The sequence below is a fragment of the Chlorocebus sabaeus genome, chromosome 1 (assembly GCF_047675955.1).
Source record: "Chlorocebus sabaeus isolate Y175 chromosome 1, mChlSab1.0.hap1, whole genome shotgun sequence".
Taxonomy (NCBI): domain Eukaryota; kingdom Metazoa; phylum Chordata; class Mammalia; order Primates; family Cercopithecidae; genus Chlorocebus; species Chlorocebus sabaeus.
Window position 1 is genome coordinate 12,275,667 of NC_132904.1, and position 18,726 is coordinate 12,294,392.

At 55.3% G+C, this 18,726-nt stretch overlaps 1 protein-coding gene across 15 annotated transcripts in view; it reads left to right on the forward strand.

Moving 5' to 3' along the window:
* Positions 1–18,726, forward strand: part of SYT7 (synaptotagmin 7) — a 64,369-nt gene that overhangs the window by 12,261 nt on the left and 33,382 nt on the right. For 10 of the 15 annotated variants that reach the window (XM_037999222.2, XM_007996017.3, XM_037999223.2 and 7 more), the window contains exons 2-4: positions 12,786–12,894; positions 12,979–13,082; positions 17,727–17,806. In XM_037999222.2, coding sequence (XP_037855150.1) covers positions 12,786–12,894; positions 12,979–13,082; positions 17,727–17,806 — 293 coding nt within the window. The remainder of the gene's footprint in view (positions 1–12,785; positions 12,895–12,978; positions 13,083–17,726; positions 17,807–18,726) is intronic. The other 5 variants (XM_007996013.3, XM_073015675.1, XM_007996063.3 and 2 more) reach the window with 1 other exon arrangement.

Genomic DNA, 18,726 nt, shown 5'->3' on the forward strand with positions numbered 1-18,726 from the left:
CTCTGAAAGCACTTGGCAGACTGTAAAGTGCTACAGAGTGCAAGGTGTTACTCTCTTCCTCCACGTGGCTCTCAGCCGAGAGGTGAGGATGGTGGGGGGCTGGAGTGGTCTTGGAGAAACCTGAGGGATAGTGTGGCCTCTGGGACTGAAAGGATGGTGAGGTAGATCCAGCTGAATGGCAAGAGTAAGGGCAGACGGATGTGCTCTCCCATGCCCGTCTCAGCACTCGCTGGCTGCAGCAGCCTGAGTGGTCACCTCCCTTTCTGATCCTTACTTTCCTCCTCTGTAGGAGGCTGAGCATGATGCTCCCTCCTGGGGAGGCAGGGTGGCTGGAAGGCTAAGTGAGATCATGTTTGCAGAGCTCTTAGCACAGTGCTTGGCATACAGTAAGTGCTCAATAAATGATACATATATCTCATTTAGCTATGTCTACTGTAATTAAGGGCTATTATCTTGACTCCCTTGACTCCAGAGAAGCTGTGGATTTGGGTGCTATCTTCAGGTGGTATTATTTGTTTTGCTTTTTGTTTTTGGAAGGGGGAGAATCTCTACAACCCAGTAAGGTTCATATCAAGCAGTCCCTAGAAACACCAAGCAGATCTGCCTCTCAAAGAGCCCCCACCTGTAGGGTGGGGAACAGGAGTGGACTGCAATTATGGCATTCTCCTGCAACCTCACTTTTTCCTGGGGGGGTGTGGGCAAAGTTCTTGTTTGGATGGGGGAGAGGTGTGGAGCCTCTGCTGGGGGAGGCCTTTGTGTTCATCTTGGCGGAACTGGCCCTGCCACAGAGGAAAGGTTGGTGTTTGTTTAAACAAGCCTTCCCCACCCACCTTGGAGGAGGGAGCAGGAAGTTTTGCTTACCCCAGGTCTGCCCACCTGGGTTGAGCCTGCACTGTGACCCGGGCAGCCCCAAGGCGGCCAGGACGCAGTCAGACAGACTGGAGTGTGCGGGTGTCGGGCAACGCTGCAAGCTCTGAGCGCCAGATTGCCCCGGGAGCGGTGAGGGGGCGGCGGGGGCCGGAGAACCGTCTGCCGCTGCTTCCCCGCCGGCCCAGGCCGCCGCTGGGGACCGTCTGTGCGCCCGCCGGGGTGCAGTGCCCGCGCCAGCCACCAGGAGGCAGTGCGGCGGGCCCCGGGAGGGAATGGGGCGTGGTATTTACCACGTTCGTGGGGCGGCTCTTTTTGTCCTGAGTCAGGACTGGGGTCTTCAGCATCCGAGGACCTAACTCGAGGAAAGGGGGCTCTTGTCGCTGGTTGCTGCCATAGCTTCAGCTGAGGGTTGATCAGGGAGGCACTGGCAGAGGAAGGCGGAATCACTATGCACAGTCTCTCGGATCCTGCTCGCTGGGAGCTGCGCAAAGGGCGACCTGGAAGAGGGCGCAGCCCCAGGACTGACTTCTGTTTCAGCACCAAGGACAAGGAGCCGCGTGGCCGACAGCTGTTTCAGCACCGCGGACAGCTCTCGGGGGCGGGACGCTCAGTGGCTCCATCCTAATATTTGCCGTGTAAATGATACCCCTGAATGTGATAGAACGGCATGTCGTAGAGGGACTCTCAGACCCTGCATTCCAGCCGGGAGGCTTAGGACCAGAGAGTTGAGTGAGTAGCCTAAGGTTACACAACTGGCAAGTGACAGAACAGGATTCAGATCCGCAGTGCTCTCTCTCTGTCCGTCTCTCCCGCCCCTGGATTCCCACTAGTTATCTCTGTCCTGAAACCTCTCTGGGAGCTTCACATTATGTTGCATCCCCCAAGAGCCCTCAAGCTGGCAAAGATTAAGTGTACTTCCCTCCCCAACCATAAGCCCTGGCCATGGATTTGAATCCCAAGATGGAAGATTTCTAGCCCCGGTGGCCTTCACAGCTCCAAGCCTCAGGTGGGAGGGCATTCGGGCAGGTGGCCCGTGAGGAAGCCTATGACTTGGGGAGATAAATTTGAGTCATCAGCATGAGGAGCTTTTAAGTGCTCTGAGATTCTCAAATGAAACATAGCATACAGTTCCAACCCCAGCTTCTCTGCAGCGTGTATTATTAATAACAATAAGATGCTGATTTAGGCCAAGGCACAACAATGCATTATTCATAGGAGTAACTAGTGGTCAAGGCCCACACTTAATCATCACACGTCCCTGGTCCTGCCTCTGCTCTACATTCCTGGCGAAGAGGCCCCCACACCCCCAGTCTGAACCCCTCCTTTCTTGGACTCCGGATGCTCTGACGGACGTGATCATTTTCACAGCTGCTCAGGTGGCTCATCAGCTTTGGGATCAAGGTGGGTGGGGAGGGTGTCAGGTTCCAAGCTAACTCCTGGCTAGCGACTCTTCAGCCTGGGCTCCCAGTTCAGAGCTGGCACCTGGCCCTTTCCATCCTGAATGGCTTTGGCCCTGATGATTTCTGGGCTTAGCAGCTCTCTGGGGTCTACAGATGGCCAGTCTCCCCTTCCCCCTCTTTTGAGGCTGAATACTGAAGCCAGATGCACCAGGCCTCCCTAGGCCAGGAATTGTGGGAGGTAGGAGTGGCTGTGGTGAGGTGAGGTGAGGTGAGGAGGTCACTGAGCAGAAGATACCATCACCTCCATTAAATTCAATAATGCATGTGAAACCCTCGGTAAACTGTGGAACACTTTATAAACTGCTCTGCATTGTACAGACATGAGCCATTATTACCAAGGCCCTGTGTCAACTGGAAGGGAGAGAAGAGGTAGGGAAGGCGTGGACAAGGTCCTCATAGCTTACCAGGCCTCGCTCTCTGATGAGGAGTAGGTGTGCTTGTGGATCCCTACATGTCCCCGTCCAATTTCTTGCTGGAACGGCTGCTGGCCCATCCAGATAATCCTTCATTCGCTGTTTACTCACTTGGCACCTCCTCTGAATTCTAAACCGTCTGCATCCAGCCGGCCTCTGCGGCCCCTGCCAGTGAGCTCTCCCTAGCTCACTCACACATTATCTGTTTTTATTACAGTCAAGGTTGAGGAAGCTTGCTCGTGCTGAGCCCCTATTTTCAGCTACTTGTAACTTTCCAAAACAATTCCCCTTGGGCTTCCTCTTTTGCTAGCCTAGTTCCCACCCTAGGTGAAGCCCGAGGGGTTGTGGGCACCTCCACAACTTTCCAAAGGACACTCGGAGAATGTCCAGAGGGCACGGGGTGGGGGTAGGTCCAAGGCCCAGCTTTCCTGGGAAGTAAGTGCTGGTCGTTCTCCCTTCCTTCTTCTTTTTTCCTTCTCGCCTATCTCAATTTCTTTGTCCTCTTGCAAGAGAAGAGCTGGCCCTGTTCCCAAGGTGGGTGGCCTGGAAGGGGGAGTCTTACAGTGGAAAGAGGTCAGGAAATTCTGCAAGATGGCAAGACCTGGAGCTTTGCCTGATTGTCTGGGGTGCAGGGTTTAGCTCACTGGCTTTCTGTTCCTTTCTCCCCAACTCTGCCTCTTTCTGGCTTTCTTGTGTGTGTTGGGTTGAGGGGAGGGAGGGAAGCAGGATAGGCACCAAAAATGTCCCCCTTCCCATGCCCGGATCACCCTGGAGCTGGTAAGCTCTGCCCACTTGTAAATGCCTGCCATCTTCCCCCATTTCCATCTGCTCAGCATGCGCATGGAGGGTGCTTCCTATGGAAACCTGTGACTCCAGCTTTCACTGTTTCCCACCTTGAACGTCATCGGGAGCCACCAAAAGATGGGGGTGGGGAAGTGCTGGGGCTTGACGTGTATTGCAGAATCAGGTGGGAGGAGGCAAGCTCAGGATGGGGACGTGCTGGCAGATGTAGCCCCAACCACCCCCAGCAGCATTCTGCTTTATCTCCAGAGTAGTGGTTGCACCCTGACAAGTGCCAGAGACAGAGCCCTGGGCAAATCCTTGGGACACCCCATTTTCCTCCTCTTCCCACTCGTAGACTGTCCAGTGCCAGACACCCAACCCCCAACCTGTCCTGGGACCCTGAGGCCAGCTGAGCCTTTATCTGTTGAGGGTGCTTCTCTGAGGCCAATGCCTGGGCCAGTGGAGCGGGGGAAGGAGCCCCAGGACATGTGTGTGTCAGAGGAGTCTCTGAAGTACCTGGGGTAATTTGGGCATGGCTCTAACTGGTAACATTCTTGGGAGAGTGGGAGCCCTTTCCCTGACTGCTGTTTGTGTCCACTCAGGTTCTTTCTTCTTTTCCGTCTATTCTCAGAGTGTCTTATTTCAAGGCATGGCTCCCCTAGGGTGGAACAAGAGTAAAAGCCACAGGGTTTGAGGTCTTATAGACCTCCAGTCTAATCCTGGCTTTACCTCTCTTCTGCTGTGTGTTACTGGGTAAGCACTTAACCCTCCTGAACCTCAGTTTCCTTCTTTGTAAAATGGGCGTAAGAGTATTTACCCTCAGAGGGGTGCTGAGGTCTGCGGACATGATTCAATGCCAAGCATACGTTAGTTACTTTGATGAAAGACACTTGGGAAGGAGAGCAGTGGCCTGGGACCTGTGAATGCCTGTAAGAGCCTCCAGGAGCAGAAGCAGTCTAGGTCAGGAGGGCTTGGGGGTGATGGAACAACTCTGGAAGGGCTGGGTGTGGGGAGTGTGCATGTCACCATCTGAGAGTGTGAGCACACGTGAATTCTGGGGGAAAGAGCCTGTAGGCACAGATTCCTAGTAGGTCCAGCAGCCTCTGCACCTTGACCTAGGCTACATGCTGTGGGAGACCCTGAGCAATTGGGAGACAGGATATTATCCTGTTGCCCCTGCTTGTGGGGGTCAGGTCTATCCCCAAGAAAAGGGGGTTGACAAATGGATCCATTAATTCAAGTTTGGAGAAGGAAGAGACTGCTATGAGTGCCTGTCATTGGGGAGGGCTTCTTGGAGGAGGTGGGCTTGTCTGAGACCTTGAATTATTTCATGAATTTGTTTAGTAATTACTTATCCAACCTCTCCTGTGTACCAGACTTTGGTCTTCAAAGATGAGTGAGCTGGGGGTCTCAATCCTCTAAGTGTGCCGAGTTGGGGAAGGACATAGAAAGAGCTCATTATTAACCCAAAATAGTTAATTGTCATAGTTACTAGGGAGGCAGAAAGGACTGTAGGAGGGGAGACCATCTTTGTCTAGTCACTTTGAAGATAGAGAAGGAAAGGCATTCCAGGAAGAAGGAACAGCCTAGGCAAAGCGTCATAAGTGTGACAAGGGTTGGCCTGCTTGTGGGAAAGAGGAAAGTGTGGCTAGGTTGTACAGTCTAGCACATTATAGAATGCCATCACATTCGTCAGCTCAAAGGGAGGTCACTGTGGCCGGGTAGGAAAGGATGGGCTCAAGCACCTATTATTCCCCATGCCTTAGTTTCTTCCCCTGTGAAATGGAGATAATAATGGTCCGAGGTTGTGGAGATGGTTCATGTAAACTTCATGGCGCAGTATCTGCCACACTGTGTGCGCTCAACTAATGTTAGCTATTATTTGATAATGACAGCACCCCAGCAGGGAAGGTCAGGGGTTATAATCATCATTTGAAGGTAAAGTATTCAGGCCCAGCATGGGCCTTGCCCTGGGTAATGTAGTTGGCCAGGGCCAGAGCTGGGGCGTGAACCCCGGTCATCTGCCTCCAAGTCTACAATATATCTCACCTCTCTACCTCAGAAGGACAGACAGAATCTGAGTAGACAAGTGATGGCAAATTCATGGGCAGAGAATTCCAGGCTAGAGGAAGTACGTGAATGCCTAGAGCTCGTGAATGGCGGAGCTGGCTGGGCATCTGCTTGTGGCCATGGCCATGGGTGTGTGTGCATGTGTGCATGGGTGTCTGTGCCAGGGTGAGTCTCTGTGGCTCGTGTCTGTGGCCTGTGTGCATGTGCCCACTGCTCCTGCGGCCCCCCTCCCGTTCCCCTCAGGGCAGCTGGTGAGCTTGCCCTCAGAAAGCCATTCCCTCTCTTGCAGATCCCCAGGGCATCCCAGCAGCCAGCAGCCCTGTTTGATTCTGTTCATCCATAAATCATGTCTTGCTGAGGAGATGAGAAGGAGTTGGGAGTCAGGGCTGAGCCCTGGTAAGGGACTGAGTTGGGTCGGCAGTTCACACCTGAGGCCCAGCCTGGCTTCCACCTGTCACCCCTGACCCCATGTCCCCATGCCTTAGCCCTCCCTCTTCCATACCGTAGGTGCTCACTGATGCTTGCTTTGGTCAAGCCCTGCAGGTCCTGGGAGGGGTCAGTGGTGCACAAAATTGAGTAAGATGTGACCTCTGACCTCTGCTGTCCTGTGGAGAAAACTAGAGTGTATCCAGTCCAGTATTTCATTCAACACCATTGAGTGCCAACTCCGTGCCCCAGATATCTCTAATCCAGGGCACGATGTGATAATGCTATGATAATAGCTAGCATTTAGTGCCTACTTATTCCATGTCAGGCACTGTGCTGAGTGCCTTGTACATGCTAATTCCTTTAAACCTCACCATAGTCCTAGGAGACTATGCTATTATTAACCCTCGTTTACAGATGGGGAAACCAAGGCACACAGCAATTAGGTTACATGGCTTGGAAGAATCAGAGCCAGAATTTGAGCCTGAGCAATCTGACTTCAGAGGCCTGGCACTAATCACTATACTCTAAAAGAAGAATGTAGGCCCAGTATGCTGAGAACTCAGAGGCAGGAGAAATTAATTCCCACTGGGCAGACTAAGGGAGGCTTCCTGGAGGAGGTCTTTTCATCTGGGCCTAAAAAATTCAGGAGTTTGTCAGGCAAAGTTGAACATGCGGAAAGAACAGAAGGGGTCCTGGTGTGTGTGTGTGTGTGTGTGTGTGTGTGTGTGTGTGTGTACGCACGTGCACACACCTGCTTGTAAAAGAGAGCTCTCAACTCATCACTGCAGCCTCTCCCATCTCTTCTCTTCCATCTTATTTGGGTGACAAATGAGATAACATACAAGCATTGAACATTCAACAAATATTTACTGAGCACCTCCTGTGTGTCAGACACCGAGCTTGTCCTGGAGGATACTGGAGTGAGCAAAGCAGATACAGCCCCTTTCTTTGTGGACCCTGTAGTGTGGTATATAGTAGGTGCTTAATAAATAGTAGCACCTATTATTATCTTTGTTCCTGGAGGCCTGGGATTCTTCCTCCTTCATTCTTTCAATAAGCATTTATTGAGCACCTATTATATGCTCCACCGTTGGTGCTGGGAATACAGCGGTGAATAGGAGACCAAGCCCTGCTCTCATGGCACTGAGATGCTAGAAGGGAAGGCTGTGCATGGGCATCTTGTCCACCCTCAGAGGCAGGCCACTTCCTGGGGTACACAGACCTTACCCTGCGATCTCCTTGGGGGGTGGCATGGCCAGGGGCATAGGCTGTGCCCACAGGACCCAGCAAAGCACACAGGACTCAGACCCTTCATCCTGAGCTGTAGTCAGCTGATATGCCCACCACAGGCCTGGGCAGAGGGGCAGCAGCCTGCCCCAGCTCATACCTCACTCCCAAGACACGCCCCGCCCCGGCATTAGACCCTGGAGGTCTGGCTCTGCCTAGCTCCTGGTTCACCCTGCCTCCCAGGTTTCCTGATGTTGCCTGTCTGCCCTTGTCTATGCTGTGCCTTCCCCCCCGGGACCCAGGATGTCTCCTCTGCCCAAGGATAGGTTGTGGCACTCAGCCCTGTCAAAAGGCTGACTAGGGCTGCAATATTTTCTTTCCCCCGTGTTAATATGCTGACAGTAAGGGGACTTGAAACCATGCATGTCATCTGAGGAGGGGTTAGAGGGCTGGGGTGGCTTTGCCTGGAGAAGACTTGAAGGGGACATTAGAACTGTCGGCAAGGATTTGGAGGCCTGTCATGTGGTAGAGGCAGCCGGCTCGTTCCTGGCAGCTCCGGAGGGCAGGCTCAGGACCAGCAGGGAAGTTTCTAGGGAGACAGATTCAGTTCTGCAAGAGGCACAGCAGCCCTCCCTAACAGTGCCCATCCAGGAAGGACCTGCTTCCTGCCTTCTGCTCCCTGCGGAAGCTCCCTGTCACCAACAGGGCTGCCCATGGGCTTTGTGCATCCCTGGGGCCTGACTTCATGACTTTCAAGGTTCCTTCCAGCTGGAGACACAGTGACTCCATACGCAGGAAATGGTTCACTCTGGCTGGTAGGCAAGAATGGTTCACTCTGGCTGGCTTGTACCCCTTGATGGCGACATCTCCCTTAGGATCTCCTTAGGATCTGCTTATGATATCAGCATGCTGGCCGAGGACATCAAGTCACTTTTATTCACAACATCAGTGCAATTTGCAGTGCAAGTGTTTGTTTCATCCTGCCTTTGAGGGCTGTCCGAGGGAGGCTGAAGGGTCTGGGGAATCTGTGGGGGCTGCACCAGCTGCCTGGAAGATGACAGCAGCCACCCACACTGTAGGGGACCCTGGGGTCACTCATCCAGAGGAGTTCAACTTTCCTTAGCAACACAACCCCTTCTCCAAATGGAATTTTCTGCAAAAACTCAAGAGCACAGAAGGAAACAGTGTTACTGTGACTGAAGAGGGCTTGAGGGATCACAGCCTTATCAGCTCAGCCTCCACTCCCCAGAGCCCCAGAGAGACTCCAGGCAACCGTAGGGGTTCCAAAGAGTGCACTTTGAAAACTAACCATGTACCTCTGTAGTTGGTGTGATGTCAAAGCAAAGAGTATAGAATCCGAGTCGGACTGCCTCAGTTCAAACCCTGGCTTTGAACTTGGACATGGTATTTGACCTCTCTGTTCCTCAGTTTCACCATCTGTAAAATGGGGACGACTCATAATGCTTATCTCTGTTGTCATTGTGACTGCATGTGGAGCACATGGAATACCTGGCTTGTCCTCTGAAGGGGAAGGGTCAGGGTCAGCTCTTCCCCAGATGAAAGCACTGATATCCAAGAGTCGAGTGTCTTGCCTGCCACACGGCCGGTTAGCAGCTGGACTAGGGTCTCAGCCTAGTTCTCCTAGACCCCAAGCCTAGGGCTCATTCTGCCATGCCCACAGAATGCTAATTGCTTAAGATGGGTGTTCTTTTGGGTTTCTGGGGGCCTTTCAGAGTGTGCCCGCTGGACTCTGGGATTGACAGGCTTCTGTTCCTAGGGACTCTCTGACCTGCAGCAGGGGTTGAGGATTAGTTTTTGAGAAGGATCCTGTTTGACAATAAAAGGAGGGAGCTCCAGGAAGGTGACCCCTTAGAGAATTCCCTGTGGCAAAGAGGTATATGGGGGAGGGGGAAGTGTGGAGAGGGCACCAGAGCAGAGGAGCCTACCTGGAGTATGGCCATGATCTCCAGCTGCTTCCTACTGTAGCTACCAGATCATGAGCTTGTGAAACACCGCTCTGATCCCATCCTTCCCCTGCTCAAAAGCCTACCATGGCTCCCGTGGTCTACAGAACAAAACAAGCCCCTCAGCTGGATAGACGAGCCCCTTCCCCATCAGGCCCTCCTTTCCTTCCAGGCTGGTCTCCCTGAATTCACTCCCCATACCCTAAGTCCGGCTCCTCAAACAATGTGCCTAACACTTTTCCCACCTCCACGCCTTTTCCTCTGCCTGGAATATCCTCTACTTTTGCCTCACTTCCATCTTCAGACTACGCCAAACACCACCTCCTTAGGGTGTCCTTCCCAGATAGCTCACTTGTCCCGCAAGATTGATAAAGTCCTCATTTGTGCTCCCAGGGTCCTTTGTTTATGCCTAAGATAAAACAAACACCAACAACCATACTAATGGTAGCCATCTATTGAGTGCTAACAGCAACCCTGTGGGAGACACTGAGTGGTTAAGATACTTGTCCAAAGTCACACAGCTGTTAAGAGGTAGAGGTGTGGCTGGGCGCAATGGCTCATGCCTGTAATCCCAGTACTTTGGGAGGCCGAGGCAGGTGGATCACCTGAGGTAAGGAGTTCAAGACCAGCCTGGACAACGTGGTGAAATCCCTTATCTACTAAAAATACAAAAAATTAGCTGGACGTGGTGGCAGGTGCCTGTTATCCCAGCTATTCGGGAGGCTGAGGCAGGAGAATCGCTTGAACCCTGTAGGTGGAGGTTGCAGTGAGCTGAGATCACGCCATTGCACTCCAGCCTGGGTGAAAAGAGCAGACCTCCGTCTCAACAAAAAGAGGCGAGGTGGTACTCACACTTGGGTCTTTTTCTCAGGTCTTTTGGAGTCTGGGGCCCGCTGGCTGGGTGTCCTGAGTTTGATGGTTCTAGAGCACCTAGTATGCTAGGAGATAACTTTCTTTTTGGAGACAGAGTCTCGCTCTATCGCCCAGGCTGGAATGCAGTGGGGCAATCTCGGCTCACTGCAAACTCCGCCTCCTGGGTTCACGCCATTCTCCTGCCTCAGCCTCCTGAGTAGCTGGGACTACAGGCGCCCGCCACCGTGCCCGGCTAATTTTTTTTTTTTTTGTATTTTTAGTAGATACAGGGTTTCACTGTGTTAGCCAGGATGGTCTTGATCTCCTGACCTCGCGGTCCGCCTGCCTCGGCCTCCCAAAGTGCTGGGATTACAGGCGTGAGCTACCACGCCCAGCCGAGACAACTTAATTCTAACTTGTCTTCCCCATTGGAGTGGTAGTTCCTTGTGGGCAGGGCCTGTTCCCCCACAAACACACACCCTCATAATTTTTATATATATATGTGTGTGTGTGTGTGTATATATATACACATATATATATATATATATTTTTTTTTTTTTTTCTTTGAGACAGAGTCTTGCTCTGTTGCCCAGGCTGGAGTGCTGTGGTGCAATCTGGGCTCACTAAAACCTCTGCCCCCCTCCAATCCCCATGGCAGAGCTCAAGCTAAGCGATTCTCATGCCTCAGCCTCCTAAGCAGCTGGGACTACAGGCACACGTCACCACGCCCAGCTAATTTTTTCTATTTTTAGTAGAGATGGGGTTTCACCATGTTGGCCTCAAATTCCTGACCTTAAGTGATCTGCCTGCCTCTGGCTCCCAAAGTGCTGGGATTGCAGGCATGAGCCACCATGCCCACTCATAATATATTCTTAATAGATAGTTGCCGAGGAAAGCTCAGCGTAAGAATGGAGTTTACTTTATTTCAAAGTCAGTTAAACAAAGGAAAGTGTGGGCTCACTTGCTTTCAGCCCACATAGCTCCCCTAGCCCTTCCAGTGGGGCTGGGCGGGTTCCATGGGGAGAGCTGGGAAACAGATCTCATGTCCAGAGGGCACCTTTGCCCATCCCTTCCCTGGAGGCCTGGCCATGGGCCGTGGGGCTGTGATGGAGTGCCCTGCTCCTATTCTCCCTCAGAAGCTTGGAGATCAGAGTCCTAGTTCTCCTACTTGACCTGAGAACTTTGACAAATGTGGCCCCTCCAGCCTTGCAGAGCTGTGCTCCTCAGCCCAGGAGAGGGAGGGGCAGGACCTTGGTGTCTGCAGGTTGTCCAGGTCAGAGCTTATGGGTGCCCTGGGCCCTGAGGTTGAAAGTGAACTGGGTGCAGGGGCTTCCGGGGGGTTGAGGCTGCAGACTTGGTACAGGAGGAGGCTGGATTTGCCTGGCAGGTGGACAGGTGGGAGCCTCACAAGGGTGGCCTTTCCCCACAGCTAGGAGGCTCAGGAAGTCAGGAAGGGAGAGGTGGGGCCCAAAGAGGGTTCTAGTAGAGCAGGTAGAGAAGGGACTGCCCAGGGTGCTGGAGTGGAGGAGGGAGGGAGCCCAGAGGCCCCTGAGAGTTGATGAGAGTCATCCCTGGGGGTGACTGCTGGGCCCTCCTCCACCAGGCTCCATGGCCAAGTGAGAGAGACTGGGAGAGGAAGAAAGGCAGAAGCTAAAACCGCAGGAACCAGGACCAGACAGATATCGTCAACTCTTAATTACTACGATCACTGACACCAAAAAGCCCACGCAGGCTCCTCTGTAAATAAACAGCATCTCCTTGGCTTTAGGACGCATCCTAGCACACACAACAGATTTATAGCGCATGTGTGATCTATGCGGGTCTCCACTCACTGCCCCACATGAGAATTTTTCCTCCAGGCTTTTGCCTTCCTTTCATTTGGTTTGGGCTAATGTTTACAATCACCCGTGAGGAGGGTGGGGGAGGAGGTCTGATCTGCATTTACAGAGGAAGAAACTAAGTGCTTCTGTGACTGGTGGAAGCCACACAGCCTGGGAAGGGGTGGGATTCGGACAGAGGCCTGAGATTTTCCTCCCAGGACAGGTCTCATCTTTGGCAAGGGTGTCAGGGTTTCCACTCCTGAAGTTGATGGCCCCTTGGCACTTGGGATGAGAGCATTTAGGAATTACAGACGGGCTGCAGCCATGGTGTTGCGGGGGGGTGGGAGCTCGGGGGATAGGGATGTGCAGAGGCCAGTGAGTGGGTTTCCATACCAAAGAAAGCTGGGCTAAAGGGGGCAACAGCTCGGGGGATAGGGATGTGCAGAGGCCAGTGAGTGGGTTTCCATACCAAAGAAAGCTGGGCTAAAGGGGGCAACAGCTGGCCAGAGGGTTCCAGAGATTCCTTTGAGTACACATATGGCTGGTGAATCTTGGGAAACAAGACGATCGGCTAGTGCCCATGAGGCAGATGTCCTCAAAGGGGCTGTCAGAGCTAATAAGGACCCTTTGGACAAATTTGACTGGAGTTGCGACTCAGAGTATGTGTGTCGTCAGGGTAGCGGTTGGAAGAGTGCTGTGTGAAAAGGCCATCCAGGAGCAGTGGCCTGTGGAGGGATTTGATGGACAGATGAAGTCTAGCTGAGCTGAGGAGCACATTTGGCCCTCCTTTGAGGGTTTCAAGTTTGGAGGATGGCACAGATCCCATGGACTCACACAGGGTCCATGCAGGGAGAGACAGAGAAAGATGCCAACTGGCACAGTTTCCCCATTTTACAGATGAGAAAACTGAGGCATACAGAGAGAAACTACCCAAGTTCATCAAGCAAGGCAGAACTGGGAGTAGAACCTGGGTTCAGAGCTTCCGGTGAAGGGGCCAGATGGAAGGGTAGGATGGTTGTTCTGGAGGGCTCTGGGCTGAGGGAGGGTGGCCCTGACCAATGAGGGTCTGACCTGTACCTGTCCTCCCCAGGGGCGCCCTCGCGCGACGTCCTGCTGGTCTCTGCCATCATCACCGTCAGCCTTAGCGTCACTGTCGTCCTCTGCGGCCTCTGCCACTGGTGTCAGCGCAAACTGGTGAGGCTCCTGAGGGCCCCTTGGAGGGCAGTGCCTGGCCCTGCACACTGCCCCCCCACAATTACAGGCTCGGGAATTTTCCTAAGGGTGCACACAGGTGACTCACCTGTCCACATAGTCAGGGGCACTTCCATAGAAATTCAGACCACATGCACAGGCATGCATGCACACACACCCTGCGTTTACCGGGGTCTCGGCCCTGTACTTCTGTGTATATGCCCAAAGCCATGTATTTAGGGACACATTCAGGGACAGACTTAGGACTCACAGGCATTCGCACGCGAGCAGCTACACACACACACATACACACACACACACACACACACACACACACACACACACACACACGCCCTGCCTTCCGCATAAAGCACCGCAGGCACACACGCGCAGACTGAGAATCGAGCCCCCAGTCTAAGCGCCGCGCCCCCTCCCCTCCGCCCGCTCCCCCCATGGGCGTGGCTGAGCCGGAGGCCAATGCGGTGGCGCTGCCCGCCCCACCCCCTGCACATCCATCCTGGCTCTCGGGTTTGTACAAGCACAAACGGCTCCTTTTCATTTTTAACGAGGGCTGGGGAATTAACGAGCAGGATTAGTCCATCAATAAGTAAAGAGACCGTCAGGAGGGACATTCATCCCCCGAGGGCGCCGGTAGGGGGAGCTGGGCTGAGCCGCCCGCCCCGCATCTCGCCACCCCGCCCCGCCCCGCCCCGCCCCGCCCGCAGCTCCCCGGGCCTCTGCTTCGCAAGACCCCGACTCCCGTCCCCCTTCCTGCCGCCCGGCCCAGAAGTGTGGTGGGGCTTTGGGGGCAGCAGGGGGCAGGGGAGCAACGGTGGGTCCGGGGTGTCCGAGGTGCGACGCCTTTGGCGGGGTGAGGTGAAAGAGGGTGACTGGCAAGCGCCCCCAGTGGTGGGAGTGGGGGCAGGGCGCCACCTCTGGGAACCCCATTCTCTTCCTGCGCAGCCACAGAGGGGCCTTAAGGACAAGGGGGGAGCGCTGTGGCTGTGGGCACTGGATGGGTAGAGGCTTCATGCCCCACTCCTCTAGAGGAAGAAAAGGGGCAGATACCCCTGGGAAAGGGTTTTGGGGTCTTGTGAGAGACCCGTGGGAAAGACCGGAGAGTCCCAGAACCCAGCATGCCTCCTTCAAGAAAGGCAAACTCAGGACTTGGGAGCATGCGGCTCCATCCTGGGTGTTGAACTTCAGGCAGCTCCGACCCCTGGGGAGGAGCCGTAGTGGAGGCCAGCTCTGCTCCCTGTGTGAGTGTGTGTGCATGTGAGCGAGTGTGTGCGTGACCCGGTCCCCCTCTGCCTGCAGGTGTGTGGAACTGGGCTGGCTGCCCTGCTTTGTTCCTGGGTCCCCTGTGTCTGCGTCTGTCTCAGAATTTCAGGAAAGGTGGTAGAGGAGGCTGGGCCATGTACCTCTGTGTGTGAGTGTGCTCGGAGGCTGGGGGAGTGGCTGAGCGTAGCTGCAGCGCTGAGCATCTTGTTGCAGAGCCCCTTAGGCTGTCTTGCTGTCTGTCTGGATTTGAAGGCCAGGGAAGAAGGCTGGCTGCATGAGCAGGCGCTGCTGGCGACCTTGTGTGTGTGTTCCGTGTGGGTTCTATGCTGAGTGTGCTGACTTTGAGGGTATTGGTGCAGTGTGTGTGTGTGTGTGTGTCTGTCTGTCTGTCTGTGTCTGTGTGTCTATTCACCCCTCAGCGGTGGGATGTGCATCAACTCATCAGATCCCTGTGTGAGCCAATGCTGGGGTCTGCCCCACCCTCGTGACCTCCTCTGCATATGTGCTGCAGTGTGTGTGTGTGTGCGCGCGTGCAGTGAGAGGTGCCTTCCAGGACCTGGGTACAATTGAAACTGGTCTCTACCCCACCCCCATGCACCTCCAGTCAGGTGCAGGGCCTGGGGACAGGAGTTCAAAGGCGACAGCTTTTGCAGCAGATGGGGGCTGTCAGCACCAGAAGGACCTTGGGAGCTGAGAGATACAGATGCAGCCTCTTCCCTGGTCCCAGCCCCTCCCCTCAATCCCCAGCCAGGAGCCGTCCCAGGGTCCAGACCACAGGCTGTCCCTCTTGACTTGCTCTGGATAGAATGCTACTCTCCCCAGTCATCCAAGCCCTGCCACCCGCTCCCCTCTGCCTCGGGGTTCCAGAAGCCAGGGAGCTCCTTGATCAGGCTGTCTCCTTGCTCCATGGAAGGGACTTTAAAATGCTGTCCCCTCCCCCAACACACAGTTGTTGGGCTCTCCTTGCCTGCTTGTCCCCTCAGCAGCAGTGACGTGATACCCTGACAGCCCAGATCCCATTTCCAAACATTAATAACTTCCTTAATCTCCAGCTGGCTTTTTCCGGATCAGCCTGGCCACCCCTCCCTGAGAAGCGGGCTGGTGGTGTTGGGCTCCTTTGAAGCTGCCTAATGTCACCTGGACCCTGCCTGATTTCCTGTTAACTTGGGTTATCCCCCTGCCCTCCAAATCAAGTCCTGGCCTGGTTCCTGTCCCCATAGCGCCTTGGCTCCTGCCGCAGAGCAACAGTCGAAGCCAGAGGGGAAGGTTCTCGTAGTTGGGGAAGGAAGAGCGGCAGACAGAGGTTCCCAGAATGTCTGTGGCGGGGGCGGCTCGGAAAGGGCTGACCCTGCCTTTCCTGGCCTTAGGAAAGGGGCAGTGGACCAGCCCTATGAGAGGGTGCTGGCCGGGGCAAGCTCTCTTGCCAAGCCAGAAGGAAGAGAAGAGTGAGGGGTGGCATGGGATGCCCTCAGCAGCCCCCCTCTTGCCCCACACTGCCTGTGTGCTGCAGAATAGTGGGGCGGGGCTCCTGCCTAAGGGTCCTGCCGAAGGGGGCCTGAGGTCACTGTGGCACAGCCTCGTCGGATCTTCCCAGTTGGAACTGGGAATTGTTTGAGATTTGGACCTCTGGGTAGTGGTGGGAGGGATTGGAGAAGGAGCTGTGAGTGGCAGCTTTTGTGAACCCAGGGTGTCCGGCATCTCTGTATTTCAAGTCTTAGAGTTCTGACTTAGAGGCAGCTGCTGGGGGCCCAGACTCCAAGGTGGGCGCGGCCATAGAAGGGACACTGCCAGGTGATGATTTCTGAGAATTGCCTAGTACCAGGTTCCACACTAGGTACCAGAAACCCACAGCCTTGCTTCTGTGGGAGCACATGCCAGGAGATAGGAGCTCAAGTAAGTAACAGAAATGCCCATATCTGTGATGAGAGCCTCGAGGGATGAGGAGTCTTCCTCCTGAGGTTCACATGGCGACACCATTTCAGAAAGGAGGAAAGAGGCCAGAGAAGGGAAGGGACTTGGCTAGGACGATGGGGGAACATGCGGCATTGCTGGAGCCAAGCCTCAGGCAACCCTGAGGTGTAGGGCACTGCTGGTGGCATGAGGGAGCTTTGCTGCCAGTCTCCCTAGATAGGCGGCTCCCGTGCCTGGGAAGGGGCTGCCCCTGGCAGGAGCGTCAGGGAGCATGGCCGTGACAGGGATCATGGCAGTGACAGCTCTTACTTTGCTTTAGAGATGATGGAATAATCGACTGTTGTGGCTGTGGTTCTGGTGCACATGACGGGGTGTTGGGAAGCATTTGCGTGCGCACGTGTGTGTGTGTGTGTCTGTGTGTGTGTGTGTGTCTATGTGTGTGTGTGTGTGTGTGTGTGTGTGCAGCCGGGGAGAGGCAGGCCAGTGCCCAGTGGGAGAATGGACTGGGAGAGGCAGCCCCAACCCCCGCACAGCCCCTGTTACCCCACTGCCCACATCAGCCATGGACCTGGACCTGGCCCAGGTCCGTGGCCCATGGGTGCGTGTGAGGACGCTTGGTGGCAGCCAGGAATGTTAATGGGGCTGGGCTCTGCATGAGCTAAATTTAGAAACCCAAACTGAGAAGGTGAATGGTGCTCACCTTCCCGGCAGCAGGCCCAGTTGCCACTGTGGCCACGGCCCTTCCTTTAGCTGGAGGACCTGGGGTGCCCACCCGCTGCCCTGCCCCCTCCCTCCCCCTGCTAGTGTGAGGGACTCTGGGGAGCAGGGGCCTGGGCTGCCTCCCCACAGCTGCCTCTGAGTCAGTGGGCAGTCTCTCTTCCTAAGACTGCCTTCCTAAAACAGCCTTGCTCCTGCCTCACAGCCCCAGGACACAAGGACCCCCAGAGAGCCCCAGACAGTGGTGGACACAGCCCCGAGCAGGACTGGGGACATGGCCTTCTCCCCGCCCCCACTGTTCACATCACTGGCCACTGCCAACCTTGCCCTGCAGGATGCCACCCCCACCATCTGGGGGTGGTGACGTGGACAGTGTGACGTGGCCAGGCGCCTGAGAGCCGTCTGTCCATGGCAGAGGGAACTGTGTTTCTGGGAGCTGGGCCAGAGCCCCAGGAGATAGGCAGACAGGAGGGGCTGATCCCTGGGAGTCAGGGATGAGGTTCAGGTTGAGGCGGATGAGGCAGGTCCTAGAGCCCAATGGGGCCCAGGAGCTGCCAACCAGGGAGCGGGCATCCAGGGGATTGGCCCCCACCGCTGTGACATCCTCGCACACTGGTCCTGGCCTTGTTGCCACAGCCCAACTCAGGTCTATCTCCTTCCCCTCCGGGTCCCTGTTCTGGGGAGGTGGGGAGGGTACAGTCCTGTTCCCCAGGAGTGACCCCAGTGCTATCTCCACAGGGCAAACGCTACAAGAATTCCTTGGAGACGGTGGGCACGCCAGACTCAGGGCGTGGGCGCAGTGAGAAGAAGGCTATCAAGTAGGTGCCAGGCTGCCAGTTTGGGATGGGGCCACACAAGCAGCCCAGGTGGGAGGAGCCCCTTCTCTCCCTCAGCCCCGCAGACCTGACCACACACTTCCGGTTCCCCCACACCCTGATGCCATGCTCTCTACACCCTCCACATGCCCCCAACAACTCAGGGGCCCTGTCTTTTCTGCCTGTGCCCAAGCCCCTTGCAGTGCTCTGGAGTCCCTGGCCTCCGTTTCTGCTGCTGTCACCCCCAGCACTGTCTGCACCCACCTTAACCCTGGTTGCCGCTTTCCCACCCAACCTTCCTGTCACACACACACTGTGCCCACCACCCGCAGGCTTCCCTGGACCTCCAAGACCCTCTCATGGGGCCCCTGCTGCTAGGCCAGGGAGGCCTCTCCCTAGTAGACCCCAGGTTCTTTTCTCAGATTCTGCCAGTGTTTAAGGATGACCTGGAAGTGGGGAGGCAGACACGCCTTGTGGACCCCAGCTGGCCCCTGTGCTGGGCCACTCAGGGAGCAGAGCGCTGGGGAGCAGTCCCTCCCTCCCCGTCACCCCCACCAGCCGCTGCATGTGTGGCTGTCTCTGCCTTACCCCGGTCTCCTTGTTCTGCTGTAGAGCCCTCTTCAAGGGGTCTGCCCTCCCACTGCAGACCATCTTAGCCAGCCCTCTGCTGAGGTCACTGGGAGACACCAAGAGAAGCCCCCCACCCACCTGGCTGGGGACTCAGGCCACCTAGGCTCTGGAAATGGAGGCTTTCGCTGAGGGGGAAGCCTCTGTGTCCACTGGTCAGTGGCCCCAGCCCCTTCCTCTCTGCTGAACCCAGAGGTCAAGGTAGGGGTGGTAGCCCTACATGTCAGCCTGGCCTGGACCAAGCCTGCCAGCCAAAGGGCTCTGCCTAGAAGCTGAATGCCCACAGCCCTCTCTAC